Here is a 26,111-nt window from a genome sequence, read left to right as displayed (position 1 = left end):
AAATAGAATCCTCTAAAATTTCCAGAGGTGGGAGAAGCAACCAAAATTAATAACTGTGTCTAGTATCCAAGTCACATGTTTTTATAGCACAGATAGTTTTTATAAACCTCTTTCCAGAAAAACAAAGTGACGTTTTTTGTCTTTAACACATTAACTGCCAAGTGAGTTTTATTTAACGCATGCTAGTTTTGAGCCCGGGGTCTCGTGAAGCGTATATAACTCACACGTCTCTTTACCTTGGGAGCTGTGTGAACTATTTTTCAAATTGCATATAACTCATGTACAGAAAACAATAAAAAATAACAAATTTTTCATTAAATTAGAAAGGATTGTTTTGTTTTTGAAGTTTTTATTATATTTTCATAATAAAACACCATGGCCCTAAGGAAAAACTTTTTTTTCCAGTGTGGCAGTCAATGGGTTTAATCTGTACTCAGGAGAGATACATGAATATGTGTGTGCAGGTGAAGGTGCACATATACACAGGCCCACATGCAGAGATTGGATTATTTCATGGTCTTTTTCTTCCTGGGAATAACTTTGATGAGATATTATCCAACTTAATAGTTAACATCTCTTGTAAAAATAAAATAATCTCAGCCAAAGAACACATGTCAAATTTACAAGGTGACTGCTTCAAAGTGCTATTTATTTAGAATCCTAGAATGAGATCTTACACATAAATGCAAATATTTAATAAACTGTTCACATAAATTTTACCTTTGAACTATCTTTATACCATTCCCATATCTACTATACACAAAACTTTTCAAATGGCAAAAATGTCCTACAAGACAATAAAAGACAACCAACATCACCTATGCCAACGATGCTACAGGAAAATGAAACCCATTCTTAGTCTCGTGTTTGAGCCAAACACATGTACAATTATAGACTAACATCCTAAAATTGCTCTTCAATTGTCTGATAATGGTCTCTGAGCCAAAAGACAATACTCATCCATCTAGTCATTCATGGCTGGGGTTGCTTCAGAGGATTATTCTAAATAAGATGTTAGTGCCTGCATATTTACATAGCACGTCCTACTGGATGTTAAAGGGACTTTGGGTAGGGTCAGTGAGATATTAAGCTTATATTGTTAGAACAAACTGAAAAATAAGAGAAAATTAATTTGGTCAATAGAAGAAAACACTTTTGTATCTCTTTGACAACAGGGAATAAAGTGACCCTACGTGAGTCACACCATCTCCCGTTATTTTCTAGCTACTGCATGCAATGAGGATGCATTATCAGAGTGAAGTCAGGTGAAATGCCCAGAGAAATCCTGGTGCTTTTTTCTACCACGAATTGGTACATGCCCATAGAGGTAAATGCGACACAACAAAAAGTAGGCAGGACTTGATGCCAAAAGACTTATTTCTGCAACTTAATGTATTTGTGCATTTAGGAAAAACATGAACATACTGATACTCAGTTTCATCGTCTGTAAAACAAGTATGATATTACCTATATCATAGGGTTCTACAGAGGACTGAATGAGATAACATTTGAAAGTACTTCGTAAACTATGATATTTAGACAATACAGAGAATTAATATGAAGGCAATGTGCCTACAAGAGACGGAGCTATTGCCCAATTTAATTCTTTTGAATTTATGACAAAGCCATCACATTCAGAATATTTTTATAGAACACAGTATTATACAATAGTGATATAAATTGAGAGATTTCTATAGTTGATAAGAAATTTACTACACAGTGTTAAATATTTTACGTGTTGTAAAGTGATAATAAAAGCATGGTAGTGCAATAGATTATAAACTAGCCCATATGATGAACCTATTTTCACACAAATGAACTCAGTAATTCTACCCCAATAATTTAAGTTCTGTGCTTTTGTTAAATCCTAAGTCAGAGAAGCATGAGTGAATGAATGAAAAGAGAAAGACTGAAATCTAGTTGTTTCTGCATAATACTCAGCATATATACTTACTTTTTTTACTTAGCTTGGGTCTCCAATAAAAAACATTTGAATTCATGTCCATACAAATCCCCTCAAATCTCAACTCAGTTAACTTACTGGCCAGGAAAAAGATATGTAAACTACTTCTCTGGCTTGAGAAAACTAAAACTATGATTGATTGTCTGAGTTGATTACTTTTATTCTTATTTTGTTGTTCTATGGGAAAATAATAAAGCTGTCTTTTCTTTAGGTTTTTCATACATCTATTCCTTAATTTCTTAAGTGTCCATTATGTGCCAGGAACTTGGTCAGAAAGATTCTAATCAGTACACATATATGCATTCTTATTTGCCATTCACCTCCAAGCTCTACTAATACTATAAAACTCAAGGCTTATTCTTGATCTCAAGTAACTTGATATGTCCCTGTAAAATATACTCATAGAATTTGGAATTAGTGGAGAAAGTCTTGCAAATCTGGAAGTTGTAGTCTTTCGTAGACAGATGTTTGGATACATGCAAAAAACATCTATGTTATTATTTCAATTGGTGTTTTAAATGTTACTGGCACATTTATAAATTTTATGCTTTTTAAAAAAACTATTTAATTTGTAAACATGCCTTAGAGCATCCTGAAAGCATAAAGTCTTTGAAAATTTATTTATGAATTTCAGAAGAACTACCAATTGCCAATTTCTTTATGAATTGATTCAATAATAATGGGCCAAGAACAGGTTCATTAGCACATGTGCTCTCCACCTGAAATCAAACCTTTAGTAGCATGACTAAATGGACCTCACAGGCTCAGATAGCTTCCCCAGGTCATTGACACAGAGATGGTCAAATCCCTCAAACAAGTGGTACTCTGATGAGTTTTAGATGTCCAGGAAGTACCTAAGCTGCATTAAAGGGTTTAATGTTGGCAGCCTCCAAACAAAATGAAAGAATCCTCAAAGGTCACTTTAAACATCTTTGAAAGCCATAGAGCACGGAGACTGGAGTGGGGAGCCCACTAAATGAAGCACAAGACTAGGCACTCTCAGGAACTGACTCTTCCTGTTAACGGGATGGAACCTGGAGCACCACCTGTCTACACTGTCTGTGAGTCACAGAGGATACACATAAGTGTGATGCCACCCACTGACCATCTTCACCATGTGAATTTCAGATCAGCACTGATGCTTAAAGAGCGTATTTCACACTGCATTCTCTACATGCATTTCATTATAATATAAATAACTGGGGAACAATGAGTCCTCTCTTCCCACCTTGCAACACCTTTGAGTATAGTACACGAAGTATATCTTTATCAAAGAAGGTGTACTCTTCACCACAATTATTATAAATTTCTTTACCCAAGTAGAAATTTCAGAGGAGATTTAGGCCAACATCCAAGTGGTCATATAAAAGGGTTTGTGGTATGAAAGGATCATTAAAAAAAAATAAATGTCAGATGAGTCTCTAAACAGAAATCAATGCTGCTGAGAGAGAGGGACAGGGCTTAGTTTGAGTGGGGGAAGTGGCCTGGAGAGCCTGGTCTGTAGCAGTCGTGCAAGGAAGAGAGATGGCCTCGTTGGGGAGAATCAGTGGCTTGAGAGTCTCAAAAAACTTGTGAGGGAAGAGGGACACCATGGATGCAGGAATGAGTGCAAGGCAGTGGAATGCAGCCAGGCTTCAACCAAAAACAATTTGAAACATGAGTTATACTTCCGTTAAGGAGAAACAGCCTTTGCTTGGGTCTCGTTAATTTCCAAACACAGGGAATCCATAAAATAAAATCACTTATTGTCACAGATTCCACAAGTTAACATTAAAACGAACCCTCACACTACTTTTCAAAATTCCAAAAAACTATTGATTTGATTGACATATTTCTCTCCTAATTACCTTTTTTATTTCCCATCTCTCAAACAAAAGCAAGACATAACTAATTGACAATTTTATGAAGCATCCCTGATCACTATCTTATCCATATTGTCCACAGAGCTAAACAAAAAGAATCATTTGTGGTCTAGTGCAGTGAAGAATCTGGCAAGACCATATATACACAATCCTCTTCTCATGTCTTTAAAATAAACTTTTTAAATAGCACTGTTCATTAAATAAGGCTGCATTAGAACAGCAACTGGATTCAAGGACTTAATTCATTTTTGGAACCTCTTCAGGTGAGACTGAATTATCACCTAATGACTCTCTTTACCATTCAAAAACAAATAGCTTTTTTTTAAAGCAAGAAATAAATAATGTGAAAATAGAACACTTGAATTAAAATTATAATCATTATGGTGCTGTCACTTTAATATCTATGGACTTAACTGTTTTAAAATTGACATGTGAGAAAAAATGTCCCAGGCTAGAAGAAATATACTGCTGCATGTTCACTGAGGGGGGAGGAAATGAAGATGACACACACAAAAAGCAAAGCAATGACTCTAGCTCTCAGGTGCCTTAGATATGAAACCACTATGCACAGCTTAGGGACAGAAATAAAGCTTTTCCTTTATTTTTTCTTTCCCTCTATTTTTCTTTTTAAAAGGTATACATAAAAGAGGTGCAAAAGCTCATTACAGTATGAGCCGCACATTGTAAACACCAGCATTATTAGATGCCTGTATCGTTTTTTACCCTATGCTTCAAATAGCTACAAGATTAGGTGCTGGATTTATACAAATTGAAATTTGCAACTTTTAATAACCTTAGTGCTTCTACAGACAAATATCTGTCTCCCTCCCTCAACCCCTCCCTATGCAAACCAACAAGGAGGGAAAAGGAGTAAGACGCCGTGCTTGGAAGTAGGAATTCAACAAACTGTTGTGAGACATGCTAGTGAGAGAAATGCAAGGAGAATGGAGCCTTCAGTTCCACATGTGCGCCCGTTCTGAATTAACTGCGTTTGCTGGTTAGTGTAAGAAACAGTGTAGAACAACTGTGAGAGCTGCTGCATTAGCAAACCGGCCAAAGTACCCCTGTCGTTTATGCTTCCCCACTGTACGATCAGCATGGAAACATTTGCTCTATTGGAAGGCAGTGATAAGGACGGATTTTTAAAGTTTCCATTTTTAAGTGAAAATGAAAGAAAAATGCTCTTCTAGATGTGTTGTGCCTTTGAGCTCCATTTGAAAAAAGGAAAAAAAAAAGGCAGAGAAAGCTGCTGTGAAGGTCACCGAGTGAAAGAACTTCCTCAGGGCACAGAATAAATTAAATCCCAAGGAAAAAATAAAATGTGATTTCCAGAGTGTGAGGCACAAACTCCAAATGACAATGATTGACAGCCAAACTATATCCGTGCAATATCCAAGACTGCACGTTCTCATTTACCTCAGTGTAGCCAGCAAGCGCCCATTAAACATCCGTCTGATGCCCAAATTAACCTTCTTGGCAAACTGAAAGAGGCACAAACTATCATAATCAACCTTTCATTATCACAGCAGCCTCTAGTTAAAGGGTCAGAATAATTGTGCCATCAGAGCCTTGATTGTTTTCAATCAACAGACGGCTGGAGTGACAGCTCCGTGATGGAGGAGTCTGATGAAACCGCACCAGGCCTAATCAGAGCAGATGAAAGGAAGGCATGATTGGTGCAAATGAACAGTCGTGCCTCTCCTTTTCATTTACAGTCTGAAATTACTCTTAAATTTGTGGGTTTTTTTTTTCCCTCCCTTATGAGCACCACTGAAAGAATGTTTGACTTATTATGAGTTCTGACAGTGCAGAGTTATAAAACACAGGTAGGGTTATCAGCTGAGGCTTTAAGTGGGTATTCAGCATAATTCTAACAAATTCACTCTTGAAAAGCACAAAATGACTAAAAAGGCTTCCAATGACCTAACCTCTCAGTACTGTTTGATTAGCAGACCCATTTATTCCACCAGCATTCTAAATGATGAGAAGATAAAACCCAGGGCAGGAATACCCTGTAAATGTTTTGTCTCAGTCCCACTGTTCTGTGTACTTCAGTATTAGTTCCTCTGCCCTAAATCCTTACTGTTCTGTAAGAACAGTAAGAACACTAAGAGTTCAAAAGAGCTCATCCATCAGAGGGCATGGATAAAACTGGGGTTGTTTTGGTTAAGAACCTGATACTACACTAGAAATCACAAGTGGTGGGAACAGGACTGGAACTCACCAACCCAATGCTGACATCAAAAAGAATATCTGGGTAAAAGGAAGAAAAAATTCTGTAATAGGCCGGCTAAATTTGGCATAAATAGGATTTGGAGAAAACTGACGAAATATAAATCTGCATTTATACAGCTTTTTGTTAGCAAATATAGCCATTAACATCCTTAAAAAATTTAGTGATGAATGTTATATATACTTGGAGTGGCAAAAATAAGCTTCTAACTTCTATTTTCTTCTTTAATGTTGAGATCAATCAGACAATCATGAAAGTATTATGATTTAGGTCAGTACTGCAAAACAAAGGACAGACAGCCTTTTAGCTGCAAAGATAAATATGCGTCTAATGCTTGTGTGTGTTGTGTGTTTTTGTGTGTGTGTCTACCTGCACATGTGTGTATGGTGTGAACCAAGACAGAAGACAGAGTGGTTGCTGGCTCAGGATTCAGGGTAGTTTTGAACCTCTTTGCTCAAAATTTTTACCTAAAACTTAGGCCATTTTATTTGCTAGGTTGTGTGTTAGAATGATGAGACAGGGGTATATAATTAGCAAAGTAAAAATAAGGGTTATTAAAAACAGCCTTGAATTTTCCATGTGTTATTTAGCAAAATTTGTTCCCTCAGAGCTCGGCCTCACTGTATGGGTCAATTGCTCACCACGGATGTACCCAGTATGTACAAAATTCATACAGTTCCACCTACATGCAAATAGACTTTAAGCAGAACATGGCCAAATCTTTCATATGAATTTCTGTAACATCTCAAAGTTTCTGTTTGTTTTTCCAAAGACAATTCTCAGAGGAAGACATCCAGCAAATGGTTCAAACACATGTACTTTCCAAATCCATCCTTGCTCTCGCTCACTTCCCAAGTGCTGTATTCTTCGGTGGGTCACTTTAGTTCTTGTGTGCTCACAGGCACCTGCAGCAAGCTTTATCAATGAATGACACATGCTCCATCACCTCCTGAGGGTTTAGTTCTCTCAGTGTGGTGTTGCCTTTTTAAGGCATGACTTTCTTCTGCCCAGAAGGCAGTTTGTGTATGGGTCAAATAGGAGTGGCTTCGGGATACTGACTACACATGGGGTTTAAAACAGGATTTCCTGGCTGTTTCACAGAGCATGAAGACGAAAAGCAGGCCAATTTGGGTAAGTGCCTATTCTAACTCCCAGAATCCAAGGGGTGTGGAATTAATCATTCAAAAGCAATACACAGCCCCTCTGCATTGCCTAAACCTTAACATGAGAGGAGAAGAGCAAAAGGATTCTTCAGGGGACCTGGCAAACTTGATAAATCAACCCTTTGTTTACTTTATTATTTACCCTTTATTGGATTTATATGGGGTTTCACTCCAAAGAGTACATAGTCCAGCAGTGGGCAGAATGAGGAATCGATTTCAGTCCTCAGCAGGTCCAATGTCATTCTCACAGCCAAAGCAAGGGATGCCTAAAGTGTATTTGCCTCTTAACTAAGCGTCATCCTTTCTGGATGGAGAGGTTCAGTTTTAGTTTCAGCTGTGAGTAATTTCCCATTGTGATTGGCTGACTTATAGTCAATTTAGTATAATTAATGCCAAATTACATTGTAATTCACGTAGAATTACAAATTAAAAGCTATATTAAGAGCAAATGAATTAATCAAAATTAATGATATTATGCTCACTTGTTTTAAAGTGTTAATAAGATAGGTCCTCCTAAAACGTTTAAACTTTAGCACAACATCCATCACTCCTTTAATTACCTGATTTCCTTGTGTGGCCAGAGGAGGCGGTCGGTGTGTGGGCATTTCTCATCAACAAGAACCCACACAAAGAAGGTACATACATTCAGCCTCCAGCATGCAGGGCTCTTGTTAGCATCTGTTCTTGAAGCATAAGTAGTATCTGTGCCACTTACCAATACTGACATGTAAGTCTTCCTATAGACAAAGAGGAACAATGTAAAATATCTTTGATACCTACCTTTAGAACCAATCACGGACTTTTTTTAAAAAGAGGATTTATCTTCCTGGTTTTGCTTTCTCTCCCAGAATACTGAAATCCGTTTGCAGTCCTTCCATGTGTCACCCCATGTAACAAAGAGGGGGTGGTCAGGTGAAGGACCAGAACCTCACCATACAGAATACAGACTGCACAACTCTGTATTCTGGGTATAAAAGAAGTCTAAGAATGATCTCTGTCTATGAATGCTGCCTCCAATTATTATCTTAAAATAGCTACTTTTCTCCTCCAAGTTTGTTGAATCAAGAGGTTCTTTATTTTTACTTGACGCAAAAGTCTTGGCAGCAGGGGTAGGAGAAGCAGTGTGGAAGGATGTCAGTATTGAACAATAAATGTTGAGGCTTCTCCTGGCATCTCTTTTGAATTAAATAGTTCTAGAGCTTATGGGCCACTCCACAGATAACTTTAGATCCTCTCCCTTAGAATGCCAGAACAGCAAATCTCTATGGTCTGACACAGCCAACTAGCGTGCATGCCATGGCTGTTCAGCTGGTCTCATATTGCAGGATATGGGCCCACAGATTTGTTTGTATTGAAAAGAGATTAATATTTATGAATTTCAATAAATTATATTTTATCCCTTTCTCTTAAATTCCATATGTAAGCCATCACCCAACTGTTAATTTCTGCATCATAAATTTCTAAAATTTCAATATATTGGACATAAATTAAAGATATAATAATTAATCATTTCCATTTGTTTCATCCAATCTCTAGTCCCAGATAGGGACAACAGCCTGCAGACTTTCTCCCACTGTGTCACTGCAGCAGAAATAATGGCACTGCAGGTTCTTTACACTGATTTAAATCTCTTGATCAGGCTTTAAAGCGATCCTCCCTCATTGGCTTTTGTTTCCTGCTTTATACTTCACCACCTTGTAAATACTTTGAAGAAACGAAAGGTGGTGCCCTCCTCCTGACAGAAATCTCTATGCATTCTTCATCATCAAAGCATCTATAGCTCCAATCTGGGATCCAATCAAAAAAGACCTCCAACAACACCTTCCTAGACTATTATTGGAGTCATTCTTGGAACTTCCTGCAAAGTTGCACAACACGTGAAAATGAAAACTGATAATTTATTAGGAAATGTCTGTTCTGGATCACTCATTTACAGAGTAATATATAAAAATTTCTGACTTATAAGAAGATATAAAAGGTACTTTGAGGTTCTGTTTTCTTAGAGACTTGTTGTATTTCAAGAGAGCACAGTGAAACCTCCCCCAAAACCTGTACTGCGAAGTGAGTCAACCATTGAACCTCTGCAAGCTTTCGTTTTCTCACTAGCTAAAATCTGGATAATACTTGCCTTATCAACCTTAACAAGGCTGATGAGATACTCAAATGAAATTAGGTGTATAAAAATGCTTTAAAATATATAACTCTCTAGGCTTATAAAGAATTATTATTGTTAGTATTATTATTGATGGACTTCTGTGCCTATCCCTCAGGGTTTCTAGCTCATATTTAGCTTATAGTTGGGTTTTATTTTTAAATCCCTGATAACCCAGGTAGCAGCAATATTACTGCAGGCCACCAATGCATAAGTAATATTCTCCAGTCATCTTTTTCCTTCTCACAACAGCAACAACAAAAATATCAGTCTGGAAACAACATGAATCACAATGAAAATTAGAAGCAGAGAACATAAATATGTCATATCTCATAAATCACCTTGTTGTTCTGTTGTGCTTATTCTTTTTTAAAAAAGAAAGAAAGAAAACTATTAACTCATGGGAATAGCAGCACACGAATACAAGCTGGGTCTCCTGTAATTTCTGATAATCACTGCCCCTCACAGCTACTTGACAACGTGCAGCTAGCACTGAGGATTAGCTGGAGCAAAGTCCCTCTGAAATGAATGTGTCATGGATCTCGCAAAGGCATACAGCCCAGACAAACAACAGCAAAGCTGCCAGTCAAGCTACTTGGGGATGAATCCTTGCAGAGGAATTAGCCACGTGTAGATCAGGAGGAATGACTGAATATACACTGTGGCAGCTTCGAGCACCAACCTTTGAAATAGCAGCATTACGCAGTGTCCAGCTGGGGGTCCTTAAAGGATAAACCATCCTCTGGGCCCGGCACTATTTGGAATGCCAAGGAGCCACTGTTTATTCTCTTCACTAATATCTAATAAAAGGAAATGCAGACATCCTCATCACATTTGTAGAGACAACTGTTATGTACAATGGCTGGGAGGAACTATAAGAAGTTTCAGGAAGAAAATTGAAAAGTGGTACAAATTTGATTAGTGTATGGAATAGTATGTTAAAAAACAGAATGAGATATCATGAAGATACTCGAAATGTATCTAGAAAAAAAATAATGATGACACATGCATGTATGAAAGAAAATTGACAAATTGTGGGAACATGATGAAAAAATTTGTAATTTTGCTTCAGGATAAGAGTTTTCAGGCCACAGTATTTTATTCCATTTCTAGTTACCAAGGTCCAAGTATTAAAAATGCAAACGGTACTCACAGAGTTTTGTGATTAAATAATCACCCGCAGTCTGATTTCTTTGAGGCTTAGACTTGTACCACATGGATTGGCAAAGGTTTGCAACACTGTTTTGAGGCTATATACAATGAACAAGAGTAAACAATGAACAAAGCACTGAAGAAAAGGCAAAGGGACACAAGGTGGTGTGGAAACATCCAAATAAAAGCACTTCCTTTTCCACTGTACTACATGCCCCATATTGGCAAAGAAATCATCACACTATTTGGCACGGGTCAGTCCCTGCTGGGAAGGAATCAGGCATGGCGGGAAAAGTCACAAGCAGAAACCTCCACATCAGACTCTGTGAGATCCAGGAAAGCAGGTCCCTGTTGGTTCTTTCCATCACTGACTGCCCAGCACCCATCACATGGCAGGCAACAGTTGTATTCAATAGGACATGGTCGGGCAGGGGCGGCACTCAATCACTATTTGGAATGAACGAAAGAATGAATGAGGCACATACCAGAGAACACCGAAGTAGAATGAGCAACATGACAGACACTGAGGCAGGCAGAGTGGCCATGATTGTTTCAAGCCGTGGGCACTACTCCAAGGAACTGGAATGATCAAGCCCTTCTTGATTCCTCTTAAAGTCACAGGATTAATTTGATGCACCTCTGTGTTCATCACTCCTGAGTATTTCTGAGCTTCTACTGTAAGTTTAAAAGCTATGGACCAAAGTGGACAGAGCCCAAGAATTAGAAGAGCTTGATATTTTTTGCTTTGTTACCTCAGTTTCCCTATTTGTACTGCAGGAGAACAAAGCAACGATAAATGCAGAAGCATTCTTGAAACTGTGATGTGATATTCAACTTAGAAGTATTATGATAGTATTGTTTGACATATAGTACTGTTTGAAGTTCTTGCTTCTCCCTGGACAGAGGTACATTTGGGTCAATTTATCATCTAAGAGATAAAAGACGAAAGCTGAGTACATTGTTAGTGTCCTCTACTTTCCAACTATAAAGCGATAGTAGCTTTTTGTTTGGGTTCACCTCTGGGACTCCTTTTGAGGAAAATGATTAAATCAAACTGTAATGTGGGTGATTTTGTGGTATAGATAAAAGCCCAGGAGGAGCTTGTCAAAAACCACTACATTTGAGGTTCTTGACTACTCTAAACAATATGTGACTTATGTCTCCAGAGATGTAAAGTGAATGTGTTATTAACGGTATGACTTAGGGAAACAAATTTGCAACAAAAATATAAGGAAAGATGCAGCCTTTAAAAGGCCGAACTCATTTTGTATACCAATTTTTCTAGAATAAATCCAGCCTTTTATAGGAATAGTAGGATGTCTTATTATCCATTCAACACATTTTAATATGAAAACTGTACATTACTGTTTTTATTTATTATTTATAGAGTGCAACAGAACAACATGACAGTGTACAATGCAAACACTACAGCACAGCCTCTGCCTCCGGGAATATGTAATCGAAAGCAAAGGTAAACGGGATTACTCCCCAGCCCCAAACCAGGTAACATGGTCCCTCTTCGCCATACTAATATGGGACATAACTAGGATACAGGAGACGCCCTGCTAAGGGCTGACCTTGTTTGATGTCACTCACGTGACCACTGAATTGTTTGGTCTTATTATCGACTTGAGTCCAGGCAAAGTTAGCCTCAAAATATCAACATGAAGTGTTAATAAAGGAAAAAAAAAAAACACATTGATAGGAAGTCTTATAAAGGAAGAAGTACAGTCCTTATAAAATAATAAGTCCTAAATAAAAAATAATAAGTCCTCCTCACTAAAACTAGGGAACAGTTAATAAATTAATAATTGAAGTAAAATAACACATCTACACATTCAGGAACAAAGGTAAAATAAATCTAACTTAATAACTGCATATTTTTGTAAAGCCTTTTACCCCAGGATCTAGCTTCCAACACTATGCCATGCATATAACAGATACTCAAGAAATATTCATTTTTATTTCCACAAACTGTCTTTATCCATTTTAAAATATTTTTGCTTCTGCTACTTCAGAGATGAGATAAAAATTTAAAGAGCTAGATTAGTGGTTTAAACTCCATAGGATCCTTCCCATGTGGGATGAGGCCTGGAAGGGGGAAATGGAGTTGGTAGACCTGTCCTCTGCCTCTCCCTCCAGCATGGTGTGGGCATTTAGCAGGTATTCGGTAAGTACTGAAGGGTGGACGGCCACTCCTTCTCCCTATGCTGGTGTGTATAAGAATTTATGTTATATTCAGCCTCTTTCTATAAACTGTACTCCCATGGAATGCAGTAATCATCCTCTCATTCCGGTGAAAGAGAACCTGAGGTAGAAGAAGAAGAGAACACACATTCCTGAAAATGAAACTGCGATTTGCCAGCACTTCCTATGAAAATGAAAGCAGATCCAATGCATGGGAGTAGTATGGTATTACTTCATTATTTTGTTCTAAGTTTTGTTTTGTTTTGGATGAAGAGTTGCCATGTTTTGGCCTTTTATTTAAAAGTATTTAATTGACAGCTAAGGATTATATATATTCAAGGTGGTCAATGTGATGATTTGAAATATATATATATATGTATACACACCTACTGTGCAATGATTACCACAAATTAATTAACACATCCATTACCAGCCATGCTGAACATTAGCTCCCCAGAACTTGTTCACCTTATAAGTGAAAGTTTTGTACCTTTGACCAACATCTCCCCATTCCTTCCATTCCCCAGCCCATTACGGTAGTACCCTGGGGCTCAGCAGTCTGAAACCATATACTGAATCTAACAGAAGGTACTTAACAGGGCCCTATTGAAACACAGTTCTAAGAGCTAAAACCCAAAAGCAAAATTGAACTGGTTGAGATGTGTCAGGTCACAAATGTGACCTCACGCCCTGTATTTCCTCTTCAGCTGATCTGCTCACTTTCAGTCTCTTCTTTCTTTGACCTCTATAACCAACTTAGTATCTTTCATCTGGAACCTGAGAAGTTGCTGGCCTTGCAACACAAAACCAAATTGTTGAGCTGAATTTTAAAAACAGTATTTTTTGAGGGACTTCTAGGTCCTTCTATATCTAAGGTGTGTATGTGGTACAAGTCTCTATGTTACCTCTGAATATAGAATGAAGTTACCCAACAGACTAAGTAGTTTCACACTATGGAAGGGAGAAACGAATTGTCTGGGAGGGAACGAGAAGCCCTTTGTGAGAAAAGAGACTGACAATAAAGTTTTAAAAGGTCAGATGGAAGAAAAGAGCAGATATCAGGCATAATCTCAGTGTGTTTCACAGGTTCACAGATTCACAGAATGGTTATTGCGGCCTGCTGCACATTTTGTTAAGAAAAGGGACTGGGTAAGGTACAGCAGGAAAAAGTAAAAAGCAGTTGTTTGGTGAGGATAATTTGAAGGTTCTTATGACAAGTCTTCTGGTAAATAATGGAAATTAGGCCTTTCACCAAAAAAGAGATTGTCCTAGATTACATTATCAGCATGTAGCAGAAGAGCCACCCGCATAAATGGGTGTGTGTGTGTTTACTGTGCTCTCAGTTAAGGTACCGGTTGCACATATTAATCAAATAGCATGACCCCTCCACCTGCTTTTCTATTACCTATCCTACTTTGTGCCAATTTCCTTTCTCCTCCCCAATACCCCTTGCTTCACTGTTCTTCTTTAAGACATGGGATGGGGATTTGTCAAAGTCAATGAGCACTTTATTACAGTGAGAACACTCTGTAATGAACAATTCAGCAATTTAATGAGATTCTGTAGATCTGTCTCCAGCCTGTCCATCAAGTTTCACTTCTATAAAGCACCCTGACATTAATCCTCTGGCATACCCAATCTCCACCCTGGGCTGAATATTAGATTCTTCCATGGTATATTGCATTACTAGTATAACCTCGGCAAAAATGATGAACTCAACTATACTCGAGGCAAAATGGCTGGTCTGATTCGATTTTTCTGTATTGGAGCGAATATGAGGAAATCACTTATTTACTAAGATAAAGCAAAAACAGTTTCTTATTGCCTGCTGAATGCCTAAATTGATAATATTTATGTGAGTCTTTTAATTCTTTCTTGAGGACCAGGTATAAAAACAAATGTATTGCCTGCAGCAGAAACAAACTTTTAAAATTCTACATTATAAAATTAGTAACCTTTAGAGAGGCAATTATGATAACTCTTAAGTGGACAGTATGGCATTTTCTTGACACTCAGACATCTGCACATTACCACATTGATGTCTGGCAGTACCTTCAATCATGCCACCAAAAGAGATAGAAGCCACAAGGATGCTTGGCCTCAGATCTCAATTCAGTTAGAAAAATTTAAATACAGGATTCATTCCAAGTCTCCTTCTTAGCCCTGGGAAGTGAAGAAAATTTGGCTACTTCCCACTTTGAATTGACCAAAGTAAATTCTGTTGATTTATGTTTATAGGGGAGAATTGCAGATAATTGAAATTCCTTACCAAAAACACTTCCTCACCAACACTTTCAAGCTCTTTCTGAACAAACATTACCAGAAATGCCCCAGAAGCAGCAAAAATTTATGACTTGCTTTTTTTGTCCTATTTTGTCAAGATAGTATAGAATAGTGAAGTCAAGACAGTGTAGAATAGTGAAGTCAAGACAGTCTGGAATAGTGAAGAATAGAAATTAATCCAAAAAAGGACAGGTGTCAGCACACTTAAATTTGAAGGCTGGCTCTGCTCTGTAACCCTGAGCAAAGCACTAATGCTTCATTTTGTTCATCTGGTAGATTGGCCATTCTTCAGGCCTGTTGTCAATAAGTTTACAAAGAGCCTGAGATCCAAGCAGCCTTTAGTACACTGCCCCTCTTATTATCCTCACTGTTGGAAGCAATAATGAAGAGGGAACTGATTAATGTAATACAAATAAAGAAATAAGGGAGAAAGTCATCAGGAAAATCATCAATCAGTGAAGTCAGATGCTGGATAATTAACAGCTACCTATGACTCTGGGCCAGAATCAAAGCACCCTCCAACTATCATTTGATAAGAGACCAGGAATTCACTGTTTCATCAGCTAAGACTTGAAATTTTCCCTTGTAGTCTGTATGTAATTATTTTTCAAATGATTGTGAAATCTTGAAGGCATGGTGGCCTGGAAGTAACAAAACGGCCAGCCAGTGCTTCAGAGTGGGAAGATCAACAGTGTAAGAGGAAGGGGGAAGATGGGTTCTATTTTCCACCGACACTGTGTGGATTGTTTAAGGATACTCACCGGGGATGAGCAGAAGAGGATTTAAATTGAATAATCAACTTCAAAACACAAAACAGCCTCCCATCCCCTAGACAAAGGAGTGACACAATGTAAAAAGAGTGCTATGTCAGGCGAAAAGGCAGGGCTTAGGAAAATAGCAATGAATGTAGAATGAACTAAGGAGGGAGATTTTTCCACTGCAGGCAAGAACTTCATTTCATTCCAGCTCCAAGCTGCTCTCTGTTGCAACAAAAAAATGTTTCTGAATTGTTTACAGGAAAGCCCAGAATTTATTCTGATTCCACTGGTCTTGAATGTGCATATATATCACTTGACAATCCATTTTTCTCACATTCAGTTTAAGAAACAATTTTTTTTCAAGGAGAAAACCCTTTGGCTTTTTCTGACAAGATGTTAGGTTCTGGGAAGCCACAGCGAGGGTCTCACACACAAATCTCACCTGCGATCCCCCGAGTTAAGCTGCAGTCAGCGGAGGCCTCCGGGCCTTAAGGGCTAGTGTTCTCCAATCACTCGCCCACCAAGGAAGCATGACTTCTCAAACTTCGATCCCAGGAGGACGAACCCAGATAAAACAGTGGTCGTTAATCCTCAATCCTTTACCTTCTCATCATGCCACACCATCTCAATGCCCAGTGAGGACCGCGCAGAGCACCCTTACCTGCCAGATCTGCTCCTCACTCAGGGAGGTCAGGCGGTCGCTCTTCAGGACCTCCTGCAGCAGGCAGTAAGGAAGCGTTAGGACGTCTTCCGGGCGGCTCTTCAGGAGTTCAGAGAGATGTTTCACTAAGAAATCAATCACCGCTTTCTCCAACAAAGTGAGGTTAAAGAGGTCAGCAAGTCTGTACAGATCCAAATAATTAAAGCTATTTAATTCCTGGGTGCCAAAAAATAAAAATGAAAAAGATCTCTTAGAAATCAATCCACAAAAGGGCAGGCAAGAAATTAAGGTTGACTGACTAAGGTTTTTGTAACAGGGGTGGGAAAAATGGGACTGTTAATGAAAAAAAAAAAAAATCTCAAATCTAAGGCTTTGGGTAGAGAGAGAACTGCTGCTCTAGAATTCATAATTTTTCCTTATTTTATTCCTTTTAAAACCCATATACTTAAATACATCTTAATAAAGGAAGTAAAAGGGGCTTCTGGTTTGACTGGCTGAAATGTTACTTTGCAACTTTTCAGACACATTTTACTAATGAAGATAACTGATTTTTCTACCCTTATCATATTTTAGAGCTCTCTTTTTTCCTATTAAAGATAATGTAAGGGCAGAAACTGAGATTCATGATTAGATGACACAAAATTATATGCAGACAGACTGACTCCATTCTTTTTCCAAAACTTCAAACTCAGTATATCTTTGAGTTTTAAAAAACCCTCACTGACTTAATTAAAACAGAGTTTCACATGTAAGGTCTCAGGAAATGAGGACATCTCAAAGAAAAGGCTCCTGCCCCAAATAATTCTATGTTGAAGCCACCTAAGATTAATGATTTATAATCGTTCTTGTTTTTGCTTAGCCTCAAACATTCACAACACCAGAGGCATTCTTTCCCACTGTTTCAAAGAGTTTGTTTTGGGGGATTTCACCTGTCTCTACAAGCTCTCAAACTCAGAGCCAGGGTCTACAGTAACAGCCCCAGAGACCAACAGCCTCCGTGGAACCTTTGTCATTGTAACCCATGGAGAAACAGAGTGGGCACGTACACTTGTTGATAGAAAATTTACATATTTCCAGTAGAATGAGAATGGGCTTTGTTCTGCATTTCCCTCATTTTTAACTTACAATTATTAATGCACAAGCAATATTTTCTAATCGCCCCTTTCTAGTTACCTAAGGGTATTAAGAACTCTTTACCGAGGTGCGTGTAGTTTGCATATCAGTAGTTAAACTGTATAAAGTGGGGAGTTGAAGAAACAAGAAAACCTCACTCTCACTGAAGCCATGATACCGACACCGTAGCACACGCTCCTCCTGTTGGGGCAGACAGGCTCTGTGAGCTTTAAGCAAAATCATCACTTCTTGTCCTTTTGGTTAAGACTATGTGTGAGCAAAATAAGCATCAATAATTCTGCTTTTAAGGATTTCCATTAACGTGCTGGAGGAGGTGGAAAGCAATGGTTAAATTGCATTAAATGTTCACTGTGGATAGGAAAAAAATCATTGCTGTTTTAGAAAGACTGCCATTATGTTTCTGGTTATAAAAAGCAATACATGCTCATTTCATAAAATTCAGGATATACAAAGTATGGAAAAGAAAATAAAAATCATTCATAATTTCACCATGCAGAGATAATCACTATTAATGTTTTTGATACACACTTCTAGACTTTTTAAAAGGAAGTCTTTTATATGTCAAGAAAAAGAAAGAACAATTGCATTCAAGGCAAAACAAACCATCAGCCACCACTGGCACTCGGAGGCAGCCCGGGCTAGTAGAGAAGACAAAGGGCCATGAAGTCACTCAGACCTGGTTCAGGTCCAGCTCTGACATTTACCATTGGCTGGACCTCAGTCACTGAATCTCCTTATTCCCCATGTACAAAATTGAGAGTTCAACTGGCTCATGGGGTTGTCATGGAGATAATGTATGAAAAGCAGTTAACATAAAAGTTTGGCACATGGAAAATATACAAGAGATAGTTTAAAGAACAGTAAAGTGTATCTGAGTATTTGGTATCCATAAACCATGATTCATCACTGATGCAAGGAGGTCAAAATGAAGAATGTGTTCTCTTGATATCCAAGTCTTGAGTAAGGTGTACCATTAAGTCAGGGAAAGAAAGGATGGCCAAAGTAAAATCCATAGAATTAGGTTAGAAAGTAATTGCATGTTAATGCTTTCCACATCTGTAATATTGACCCAAGCCTTTCTCCTAAACTCTAAACTCATTTTCCCAACTGCCTATCAGAGGACATCTTCTCTTGAGTATTCCACAGCCATACTGAACTTATCATGTCCAAACTGTACTTATTTTATGTAAACCTGCATCTTCTGTATTCCCTCTCTCAGACTATGGCCACATCTAGCCACCACTTGGCCCATATTCCTCCTTTATGTCTAGCCAATCACCAGCTCCTGTCTGTTCTTCCTCTTTAGCATTTCTTGTTCTGTCCCTTATATCTCCTGTCTGGATTTCCTGCAACAGCGTCCTAAATTATCATTCCTGCCTCCAGTATCCAACTCTCAATCCTTTTTACTAGAATCTGACCACAATGATCATCTGTTTAAAACCTATGAATAGGTTCCCATTTCCTTGTGGGGAAAAGACCAAAATCAGTAACATTGCATAGCGCTTCCCTGACCTGGACTCTGCTGATCTTGTCATCCTACAGTGCAGCAATCCATCCATCCTGGCGTGGCTCCAGCCATGACAACAACCTACACATTCACATCATGTGCCAGGACTCCAGCAGGCACTGGCAATGCAATGGCAAGTGAAAAGAGGCCAGCCCCAGGCCTTGTAGAGTATATAGTTTACTGGAAGAGAGAGCCAGCCATAAATCAAAAAAACTTACAAACAAATGGAAAATTATAACTGAGGTGAAGGTTAAAAAGGGTAGAATATAGAGCAGTGAATGGCCGTAAGAAGAGATTTGGCCTGGAGTGGAAAGTTAGTAAAGGCTTCCCTGAGAAGGCACAGGAAGCTGACAGCTGGCTGAAGAGCGGACACTAACTCGGCAAAGGCTGGGTGGGAGATGTATCTTGATTGTATTTTCTTATTTCTGTATTCTTGATGCTCCAGTATCTGGGGTCTCACTGACTGGGAAGAGACCACCCTTCCCAGCACTAGCCAATTCCTAGAGACAGAGAGCAAATGGCTTTACTCTGAACCACCTGCTCTATCTGGCACCTACACTCCAGGAGGCAATATTCCTCTGTCTTGATCATCCCAGGCCAAACAGCAGACAACCAGATCCAGCCCCGCTACCCCAGAGCCCACTGCAACTATTCAAACTAGCCAGCTGTAAGCCTGCTTGCCCTGCCTTACCCCTTCCTTCTTGCAGAAACCACAATAAAGGCTCCCGCTCACTTTTGCCCTTCACTCCCTCTGCCTCCTTGCCAACCCCGGGGATTCCTGACATGGCCCTACAGCCTATGCCCTGCTCTTGGGAACCGTGAATAACAAACTCTTTCTTTTCAATGGCAATTGTCTCCTGATCTATTGGCCTCACCACAACTCAATAATAATAAAACCTACCTCTTAGCATGGTGGTGGGACTGCAGGGTGAATGCTCCAAACAGAGGAATCAGCATGTGCAAAATTCCTATGGATGACGAGTCATGTTTCCCATTTGTCTGAACATCCTATTATTACATAGCACAGCCCCCTTCCTCTCCATGTCACCCTCTGTCATATTACTCCATTTATTTGCTAAATTTTAGGGCTCATCACCATCTGTAATTACTTTCTGCATTTATTTGACTACTTGTTTATGATACGTCTGTCTCCTCTCTCCCAGCCCCCAATAAGTCAGTCTTAGGAGAGGAAGGACCTGCCTGTTTTGTTCACTGCTGCATCCCTGGAGCCCAGAACAGTGCCAGGTACATGGTAGGGGCTCAAGCCAGACTTACTGAATGAATGAACCATTTCACCTTTTCAACTTCCCTGGCTCAGGTTCAACTGACCACTTCCTTCCCTGGGCTTCTGCCCGGCCCTCTGCAGGCTTCTAGACATCACTTGACACCGTAAGTGCCTTTTGATTGCAGATCTGTCTCCCTCTACCAAATCTAAGCTCCTTAGTAGCAAGGATTATGTTTTACTCTTCATGTGTCCCTGGTATCCAGTAGGGAGCAGATGCTCAATACCTGTGTGTTTAATGAAAGGATGTCCATGAGCTTTTCCTGTTTACTTGTAATTCAGCAAAACTAGAACAGCCCATGTCTTTCCAACATGTCCACCCAATGTCCACCCAATTCCGAACCTCGTCCAAATCTAGTCATTTTTCATACCTTATAGGTCTCCCTCATCTTCCCCTTCTCTTTCTGGCCTCCTTACACATACACACAAAGGCAAAGCAGTGGTCATTCAGTTTTCTGAGTGGAAAATTGGTCATAATGACTAGAGTTCAAAGTGTCAATGGGCAAGTGGAATATAATCATTCTTCTGTGAGAAAAAATTTTCAATCTACCCCAAATTTCTTTTCCAGTTTAAGAGAATTATTTCCCCTATCAATTGGCTACTCAAATTAAAGTATTTTAATATCTTTCAAATGATATTCTGTCCTAAATATGAGATTGTCTCAGTTCTCCCACATTCTGTGACTTAAAAATCCAAGTACCCAGGTAGAGGCAGTAGTTTTAAATGGAAATTACAGCTCAGCAACAAGAAACTCTCTTGAGTAAAAGAAAATCTTTCTCTTTTTTTCCTAAAAAGGTTTCATTTCTGTCACACTGTTTCTCACTTGAAATTTAGTTTCTATTCAGAATTATAGTGCATATACATTGTTGTTCTTTGGGGAATATTTGAAAATAGTATTTATTTTCCTTTGGTTTAGGGCTATTTGGCTTCTCCTTTTCCTTCTATTTGTTTCTTATAGTGTGAATGACAAGTTAAATAACAGAAGAAGAGCCATAAAATGTGTCCCCAGTATTGCACTAGCTATGGAATAAACACCAGTTTTTCAAGTTCAACAATTCTTAAACTTTATATATTCCCCAAACTTGTCTTTCTGTGCAGCCTGTTGCCCTAATTAGATCTTTAAAATGGTTATCCCCCAGATTAACTACTGAACATGGTAGGGAAAGAAAGCATGAGAAAGGCAAGTATGATCTATTTTGGGTTATATTCAGGTGTAATTTGCTTGGTAAATTATCTAGTGATTAGGACATGGGTGGAGGAAGTAGGGCAGTTTGAAGGCTGTGTTGCCCTGTGGCCCGTCTACCACGCTTCTCAAACCAGGGACAGCAGCAAGAGAATGACGAGTCTTGGCCTTTGTGATGTCCCCTGATGGATTTCATCAGAGTAGAGTGATTGGCCATTGACTTTGAAGTGTCTCTCCATATCTCAGTTAAGCAGGTGCTAATAATAAATGACCAACGTTCATATAAGAAGTACTTTATTTTATAATTTGGAGATTTAAGTCTATCCCTGAAATAATGTCACTCAGACTTACTTGCATTCCACTACACTTTCTTGAAGGGAAGAAAAGCATGTAGCCTTTTGTCTGCAAATTCACTGCACATAACCCACAGCCTAGCTTGTGTATGCCACAGCCAAGAGCTGTGTCTTGTGTGCCAACAGCAACACAAGTTGACAGTCAATGATCTATATTTCTGAAATGTAGTCTACCTTAGTTTTGGCTATACCCATGGCTCCTTGGCTTGTCAGTAACACCTTGACTATCCAGCATTGCAATTTAATCATGTCTGTGGCACAGAAATTGTACAGAACACAGAAAATATTTGTTGTCACATGATTGCTTCTACCACGGACTATTCTTAGTACCTGTCCATAAACACTTTGCCTCAAACCTAGGAGTCCTTGTTAAACTGACAAGATTCAGAAATCTGAAGGAGATGCTTTGACTTATTACTATGAATACCTGTGCTTTAATAACACCTAATTCTCTTGTTGCCTCATCTAGTTCTGAGAATGTCACTGACTTGTGAAAGAAAAATAAGCATCAACAACATGTACTATCAGTATAGAAAACTATGACTTAAGTTGAAGATAGTAAAAGTCTCTCAAGGTTAAAATAAGAGTAATGCCATTTTGATTTCCTGAGTTTCCCCTAAGATCACTAAATTGAACAGGATTCCAGATTTTCCTGGTAATAACACTGAAACAGGTAGCTGTTTTAACAATGGTATTTCACTGACGTAATTATAATCTTTCATTTCCAATTATTGATGCCCTTCACTGAGATACCACCCCTTCAAAATGTCACCCAATGATCACATGTCAATACTACAAATAAAGTTGGTCAAGAGACATGGTGTCTATGTATGTAATGACATATGTAAAACTTGAAGTTCTAATATAAAATGGTGACATTGTGTCACATTTTGAGGCTTCTTCTAAATGAAAGATCACCCTTGATATAAAAGTCAAGAAATTATCTCTTTAAAACCACTTCCAAATCCATTTGAGATACCTTGAGAAACTCAGTCTGCATAAAAACAACTATGGTTTGATTTTTAGCAATGTTAACGCAAAGTGAAATTTAAAAAATTGTATCAGCTGCTTACAGAGACCAAGTACAAAGTAGGACATGGTAAGTATGAAGCCCTTCGTCACAGACTGAATTATAAGGCCTCCTACTTCGAGTCTCCCATCACCTACCAAATAAGGTTCCCACCAAGCCATTCATACATGTAATCTTTCAGCTATTAAAAATGCTCCTAGTAAACAGTAAAAAAGTAGGTTCCCCATCTTATGCTTTTTGTATCCTACACAATGCCAACCATAATGCCTTTTTCATAGATTGTAACTGAAAAATATTTGTTGGATTACGAATCAAAAAAATAAAAAACAAGAAGTTGTGAGGCACATCTATGACTTCACATGGAAAGAGAAAATGATAGCTTGGTTTTATGTATGACTTCATAATTGGGCAAATGTACAGATCCTCCCACACTTAACTGAGAAAAGTGCTTAACTTTAGAAGTGCTTAACTGAGAAAAGTGTTGGATCTGAGCTTAAGAAATTCTCTTGTGATGCTAACTAGGTGTTAGGTTTTCCATACAATTGGTAAATACGGTGGAAACCCACCTGTGATGCCAGATGTGAGGCCTGATTTCCACAGTGAATCTTGGGTCTTCTTACTTTCCACATGTGAGATTTTTCTCCCCTTTTCCCCAATGTTGAAAAAGAATTTTACTTCTCTTAGTATTTAGTGATCATCAAAAATCATAAATGTCCATACTGTTTACAAAAACATATCAAACATTGAGTAGAAATGAATTCCCATAATTTTCCTTTAGACCATAAGGAGAACTTTGGGATTCTTTGTCATGAACAATTGTTATTTGTGAAGCATTTAAAGACTTTGTTTGATTCAATAGACTTTAAAAAGCTTGTAAAAAAGGAGAAGTTCTGCAATATAAATACTCTTACCCTTCTGGGGGACAACTCAGATTAGATTCCGTTTCCTTGGAAAGGCAGATCACTTCAGCTTCAAGGACTTTTCCCTCTTCCGACTTTTAATTGCACTAGTTACTCACATCATTTGTTAGATCCCTTTCTCTCCAGCTGTGCATAAAGGTGCAGAGAGTCCCTTTACTTCTTTTGATCTTCTTCTCTGTCTGCACAAAGTGGCTACTTAACAAGTTTTGATTGATGTATGGTGGGTAGGCAAGAAAATATATCATACCTTTAAAAATCGAACTTGCATCGCTTTTATTTTTTGTTTGCAATAAAAACATAGATTCTCCTGCTCCTCTAAAATATTTAAATAGTTTTAATAATTTGAAATGTAAATAATTTATTAAATATTTTGATATTTAAATAAGTAAATTAAGGTATATGTCTAGAATGTTAGCTACAGTGGAGATGAACATGGCAGCCAAGACAGAGAAAAAACAAAAAGCTATTGCCTGAACTTTTCACAACTGTATGCTATTTTTAGGCTACCATTCAATATCAGGTGCGGTGGCATCTTACTCTTTATGATTCAGTAAATTACAAATTCGACTGATTGTGCATATTTATTAAGCTTTATAATTTTTTATTATCCCTGTCTCCTTCACTGGGTCATAAGTTGCAGGGACAAGGCACTGGTGACGTCTTTAGTTTGGAGTTGTAGGAAAAGCACATGATTTGAAGCTGACCTATCTGAATGGCCTCAGCAAGAGGTTTAACTCTTCAAGTCTAATTTTGTCATCTAAAAATTAGGAAAAGTGACATTACATTTCAGATCTGTGATGAGGATTCCCAAAAATGTATGTAAAGTGCTTTCAACATAGTAGATGCTCAATATACAGTAGTTATCATTATTATTGTCATTTCCTTTTATAAATGCTGTTAATAGTGCTTAAACTATGGCTTTGCATAGTTCATAAATTTTATTCACTAATTGGGTAAAGTTAAGAAAACACCAAATGTCTAATACGGACTTTGTTTTTTTAAAGTATCAACGAAAATCATAGTTGCCATGTAAAATCATTCATTTCTTTTGTACTTGAAAAAATACCTCACCAGAGATAAGAAGAACAGATTGAGACATTCCACTGGACTATAAGCAACTATGTATTACTATAATACACTCTGGTTCCCAAGCTCTATGTTACTCATAGCAGAAAAGGCACACAGAGAAATCGAAGGATGGGGGAGCTGCATTTCTTTATGACCTTATTTGAAAGATAAACTCCTTGGGGAAATACAATTTATTCAGATTATCAAGACCCTGCTGTGCAAATCTACAGTCTGGGAGCACACTATGGAGATCAAAAAATATTTACTTTATTCTGTTGGGTATAAAACCTTTTAATGAATGCATAATTAAGACAAAAAAGTGTATATAGCTTTAGAAATTCCACTGCTGAGCCAAGCCATTAATATCCAAGGCACCATACCCAGTTGTGATTCCACCTGTTTCTTATTTTGATTACAACCTAGTTATAAATCAAGGTATTACGAGGCTACCCAACCTGGTGCTGCAGGCAAGAATCGTACTCCAAGAGTAGAGGAAGCAGCATAAAGGGTGCTGGTGCGGCTGTGTGGTGAGGGGTTGTCCCTTTGGAACAGGCTGAAACAAACCAACGAATAAACAAAATTCAAACCTTTTAATAGCCTTAGGATGAGCCATGTAGGAAAAAAGTTATCATGTATGTAAAGGGATCTGTCAGTTTTCTCAATACAATTGCAAAGTTGATAGGATAAAATCTATTAGTTATGGAAGAAAAAATGAGTAATTCACTGACAATGTAGGCCAGATTACTTGTGATACGATAAAATAATGTAAGCCCAGGTATTTTTATACATATAAATACATAGAGAGGAATAGGTATATTTTATAAACAAACATGTAAATATGTCTGGAAAACTACATGTAACCACATATTCATATACTGATATAAATATGTAAATGATACAATTTGATTAAATAAAAACAAAGTATTAGCAGCAATTCAAAAAACACAAGAAAAAAACCCAGCATGCTCTAATTTTTGGACTCTTGGAAGGCCTATTTAAATATATTTGTGCTGTATAACAGAGAAAAATACTACAATTAGGTTACTGGTACATTTTCATAATCAATTGTATGCATAATATCTAAAGCTCATGAATAATTTTATATTGTTCCTTGGGAGTAAGCTGGAAATCTAGTAGGGAGGTAGCACAGAAACATAGCCTTCATCAACAACTATTAATAATAATTCTGGCCCCAGTCACCGTGCTGCACAATGCTGTTT

General features: G+C 38.1%; 1 protein-coding gene across 5 annotated transcripts in view; it reads right to left on the bottom strand.

The window, feature by feature from the left end:
• The window catches only part of KLHL32 (kelch-like family member 32), a 214,394-nt gene that overhangs the window by 33,881 nt on the left and 154,402 nt on the right, over positions 1–26,111 (bottom strand). For all 5 annotated transcript variants that reach the window (XM_012661853.1, XM_012661855.1, XM_012661852.1 and 2 more), the window contains one exon: positions 16,415–16,630. In XM_012661853.1, coding sequence (XP_012517307.1) covers positions 16,415–16,630 — 216 coding nt within the window. The remainder of the gene's footprint in view (positions 1–16,414; positions 16,631–26,111) is intronic.

The sequence above is a fragment of the Propithecus coquereli genome, unplaced genomic scaffold, assembly GCF_000956105.1.
Source record: "Propithecus coquereli isolate 6110/MARCELLA unplaced genomic scaffold, Pcoq_1.0 Scaffold74, whole genome shotgun sequence".
NCBI classification, from domain to species: domain Eukaryota; kingdom Metazoa; phylum Chordata; class Mammalia; order Primates; family Indriidae; genus Propithecus; species Propithecus coquereli.
The sequence above is the reverse complement of the archived record's forward strand: the minus strand, read 5'-3'. Positions and strand labels throughout refer to the sequence as shown.